Below are 4,853 nucleotides of genomic sequence, written 5' to 3' on the forward strand. Positions count from 1 at the left end.
TTAGACCGACCAAGCGGCAACCTCCACGAGCTAGCTCTCATTCAGCCAGAGTTATGGTCACAAGGCGCCAGGTTCAGGAAGTCTTGGATACACGCCGTTTTAAATGCGACTATTTGCATATTTGATGTCCTTAGTCTTTAATCTTCTCCTCAAAATTTCCTTGATATTTTAGGGGGAAATTTGTTTTTCAACCACTCAATTTTGGAACTTTCATGGGTTCTGTGTGGTAGGGTAAGAAAGTACATCATCGCGGGTCTACCCAGGGAAGGACACTCCAGCAGGCTCACTTCACTCAGATGTGATGGTTGAACTAGTCCTCCGATTCACAGCAGACCCACAGTGGGACGAGAACAATTTAGCTAATTTACATCTATTGTTTGTTGCATATGAGTACTGCGGATGAGTTCATAACCTGTGTGTGTGTACCTAATGGTCTCTCTATTAAGTGATAAGCGATGGAATTATTTTGAAGCGGGTTGCATGACTATTTGCAGCAGTTTTACTGCTGCCACCCAGTGGACACTGGATGTAATGAATCATTCTTCAGCTTAGCTTTCGAAATCAGTTTTCTTGCAAAGAACGTGGTCATAGGAATTTTAGCATATGGGAGGTATGAAACCCTATTTTCCTGATGCGACATGTAAAATAGCAAGTTGATGTTTTATTCTATGACTCTCAAAGGATGCGCTCCAAGAGGATCCCAAAACATATCATTCTATTTGGGATTTGAACTGTGTGCGCGAGGCGCTCCAAACAGGAGCACGGTCGGTTTTAATTTTGGAAAATTTCAAGTAATGCCATTTTTGTCTCTGTCTTCCTAAATCTGGCTGGTCCAGCCAGGGCCCCGCTCACTCTTGCCTTACACTGGATCTGCCTTGCATCAAAACCCTACTTGACCTGCGTTTCAATAAACGTTTGATCATGTTATTCACACACGATGTCTCCAGTGGCTTCTCCTTAGGTTTAGGTCAGTGTCCCACATCCTTAAGGTCTCTTCTCAGCTCTGCCCCCGCGGACCCCACCTCCGTCTGTAACTCTTACACACGCCCCTCCTCCCTCAACCTTCAATGTTTCACCCTCTTGACATTACCCCACGAGGTACGCTTCTCATTGGCTCGCTAGCGGCACTCTGGACTGCTTCTGCATGTTGGAGTACTATAATCTTACCAGAATAACGAATCACTTATTTACTGAAGGCCTGTTTCCCCCCAGTAGTTTGCACACCCATCCCGGGCTGTCATGACATTGCTCTGCCCTCAGCAAATGCCTGGGTGTGCAAGAGACACCTCTTTAAGATACTTTCGTGAGCGGAGGTGACCCAAGATAGAGGCTTATCCCTACGGCACATTCTGCAAACTTCGGATTGCCCTGACGGTTCTGATTCATGAGCCACCTGCTATCATAGAGGCCTCTGTACCCCCAGTGAGCCAAGGCCAGCGCTGCAGTCCTCTGAATGCCTCCGTGCCACCTCGTGCCCACTCAGGGCTTCCTTTGTCCACAACCACCCCTCCCAAATCACACCACCGCTCGGGTTTTCCGTTTGCAAAGGCTCGTTTTTTACTGCGCTCGATCGGACACGATCTGATTGATTCTGACAGAGGCGGCAGCTGAGGAGAAAGATTGGGATCAGGCGAGCAGCCGTGCAAGCAGAAATAAGGATGCAGGGCAGAACATGGCAGGGCACGCGAGCGCGTGGAAGGAAGGCCCCGCCAGCCTCTGGCCGTCCGTCCTAGTACAGGTGCTCCAGGACGTAGCGGGCCACATGCTTGATGGCCAGCAGGGTCTCCTCACAGGTGGCCTGGATCTGGGATTCTGGGAGGGCAAAGCCGTATCTGCCTTTATCCCGGAGTTCGAAGGTGAAGGAGTATTTGATCCCTTGGTCATACGCCCAGTCGTCAGAGCCCCCGGCAGCCGGGTCTGCAAAGCAGGGACAAACAGGAGAGTTTCAATCTGGGGAGGAGTTTGCCGTTTCTGTTTCTTTTTCAGTTTTGTTTTTCATTGCCTTTATTTTTGGGGGGTGTGGGGAGAGCTGTTACAGCTCTTATCACCATCCATCCATCCATCCATCCATCCATCCATCCATCCATCCATCCATCCATCCATCCATCCATCCACTGTGGCAAGCACATTTGTACATAAGTAGCCATCATCGTTTTCAAAACATTTTCTTTCTACTTGAGCCCTTGGTATCAGCTCATTTCACACACACACCCCATGAACCCTTGATTATATATAATTATTTTTCCGTGTCTTACACCGACTGGTGTCTCCCTTCACCTACATTTCTGTTGTTCATCCCCTGAGAGGGGGTTATATGTTGATCATTGTGATCGGTTTCCTCTTTCTCCCCCACCTTCCCCTTCCCCTCCTGGTATCACTACTCTCATTATTGGTCCTGTGGGGTTCATCTGTCCTGTGTTGTGAGCTCTTATCTGGACCAGCATACATGCTCGTTTTGTTTCTTACAGGAGATTATAACTGCCCTGCCAAGATCACACCACGCCAAACATGAATGCAGGTCGGTCCGTTTCCTCGTTCACAAAATCATTAAGGACAGGAGGGCAGTCTTAAAACAAAATCACTCCCATCCTGCCCCTCCGCCTATTCTGTGGGAGGGATGTGTTTCATCTCTCAGAAAGCATGGAATCTGTTGGGTTCTACGAAATTCTCAGGGTGTGTGCCTCCGACGGGACGCTGTATTATATAGTATATCCTTTCTTGATACCCTTTAGTATCTCTGAGGAAAAGGAGGGAGGGAGGCTGTGTGCTGAGTGGCTGAGGGGAGTGGACTCCAGGCCTGTGGAAGCTGCTCAGCGATGACACTGAGGGAGGGGGGCTTCGGGCTTGCCGAGCAAGGGCAGGGCGAGCCTGGGCACTTGTTCATTTTTAGTTTGTCAGTAGGCGTGATGGTAGCGCCGAGCGGAGCCTGGGTGGAATGGTGCTCCACCCTGTAGTACTCAGGCCAGATTGGGTGGGGCTTTGCTAGAGCCCCCAAACCCACCTGAGAAGAACCATCTCTTGTGGGGTTTTTTAAACTCTAAAATTTCCTGAGTTCCCATAGAGTCTTCTCAGGGCAAGCAAACAGATATTTTGAAGAAAGGGACCCTGATAACCTACGGGTTTGATGAGTGTCCTTGCTGATTCTACCTGCCTCCCTAGTTAATTTCTCTCCAGCCAGTTTGGGATGCCCTAGGTCAGCGGTTCTGAACCTGTGGGTCGCAACCCCTTTGGGGGTTGAACAACTCTTTCACAGGGGTTACCCAATTGATAACAGTAGCAAAATGACAGTGATGAAGTAGCAACGAAAATAATTTTACGGTTGAGTCACCACCACATGAAGAACTGTCTGAAAGGGTCGCAGCATGAGGAAGTTTGAGAACCACTGCCCTAGGTTAAGCACAGCTTGTCTATGCTGGCTGCGTGGGCTTCCCCTCTGACCGATGCGCTGGGTAGGAATCATATTTTGATGCAAACAGAAAGTCACCCTTTGGTGATTCTGAACCACTGTACGTCCTTAGGATTTTTAAGACAAAGGCTTGTGGGGCTGGGTAGGTGGACGTGAACTCCGTGCTGCCCCTCAGTGGGCTGTTTCTCACGGAGGACGGCCTGCCTCTCTGTCCCTTTCCGATCTGGGTCTGGGAGAAAGCGCCGAGGCTCCCCCAGGAGGTGGTAAGAGCCTCTGGCGGGTTTGACACCAGCAGTCTGTTTAGCTAGAAAAGCAATCTCCCCTTTCCTGTGCTGCGCCTTGCTGGTGCGGTGGCTGTATGCGCAACGGCTAATGGAAGGGCCCGGAACTCAGTAGCTCCTCCCTGGGAGAAAGCCATGTCAGTGAGCTCCATAGGCTTGGGGACTGTGGGGCAGTTCTGCGCTGGGTGGTAGGGTTGCCCTGAGCCAGGATCCAGGCCACAGCAAGAGGTTTCCCCCAAGGTACCGCTGCGCCCTTATTTCTGGGAAGGGACCCCTGATATCCCAGGACTGGGTGCCGTCTTCTGTGACGGAAAACACATTCTTCTGTGTGTTTCGATGGATGGTGGCTTCCTCTGTGGGGTCTTTGAAGAGGGTGCTGGTCTCCTTCCTCCCTCCCCTCCCTTCCTCGCTGCTCCTGTCACCAGTGCGGGCTTGCTGTGCACTGAGGGCTCACTAGATGCTGTCAACGAGCAAATGCTTCCCTGGCTGGAAAGGGGTCTCTCTCCTCGGCCCTCCCCTTTCCTGATGACCCGTTTCACAGAGATTCACAGACTGGCAAAAGCTGAGTGGCGACCCTTTGCCAGCGTCTCGGGCCTGCGGTTTCTTGGCACAGACTCACAGATGGTGGTCGCTCCTGGGCCGTAGGTGTACTTGGTGTTGTGCAGCGTAGCGAGTTCCTTCACCGTCGCCTTTGCCAGGGCATTCTGCAAAAGAGTGAGTCAGTAAGCACAAACAAGTGTACCTGCGGAACAGGCAGGTAAACAAACAAACAAAACCCACGCGTGGTTTCAGAGACATAGAAGACATTTAAGTCACCGTTCAGGTTCATATTTTATATTTACTCAATCATTCCCTCCCCCAAAAATCCCTCAAAACCAAACCTCGCAACCATGGAGCCGGTTCCGGTTCATCGCGACCTGACAGGACAGGGCCGAACTGGCCCTGTGAGTTTCTGAGACTAACTCTTCACTGGGGTGCATGTGGGGAGGGTAAGGGGAACCATGACTGATGGTTGCCATGTTTGGATATTGACCTGCGACCTGCACTTTATTTATTTTCATTCATTTTGTTTAAAGTGGTACCAATAGGCCTTTCCTCTCAGCCCCACCCCCACCCCCTCCAAGGGCAAGACACAAACATGTCAGAACAGATGATTAATCAGCCCA

At 50.7% G+C, this 4,853-nt stretch overlaps 1 protein-coding gene across 1 annotated transcript in view; it reads right to left on the bottom strand.

The window, feature by feature from the left end:
* Positions 1-1,558: 1,558 nt before the first annotated feature.
* The window catches only part of CPB1 (carboxypeptidase B1), a 34,545-nt gene continuing 31,250 nt past the window's right edge, over positions 1,559-4,853 (bottom strand). The window contains exons 11-12 of the mRNA XM_045295010.1: positions 4,307-4,391; positions 1,559-1,917 (exon numbers count right to left, since the gene is read on the bottom strand). Coding sequence (XP_045150945.1) covers positions 1,730-1,917; positions 4,307-4,391 — 273 coding nt within the window. The 3' untranslated portion in view covers positions 1,559-1,729. The remainder of the gene's footprint in view (positions 1,918-4,306; positions 4,392-4,853) is intronic.

Source organism: Echinops telfairi, unplaced genomic scaffold (genome assembly GCF_000313985.2).
Source record: "Echinops telfairi isolate 266 unplaced genomic scaffold, ASM31398v2 ScPeMD7_4225;HRSCAF=4972, whole genome shotgun sequence".
In the NCBI taxonomy this organism is placed as follows: domain Eukaryota; kingdom Metazoa; phylum Chordata; class Mammalia; order Afrosoricida; family Tenrecidae; genus Echinops; species Echinops telfairi.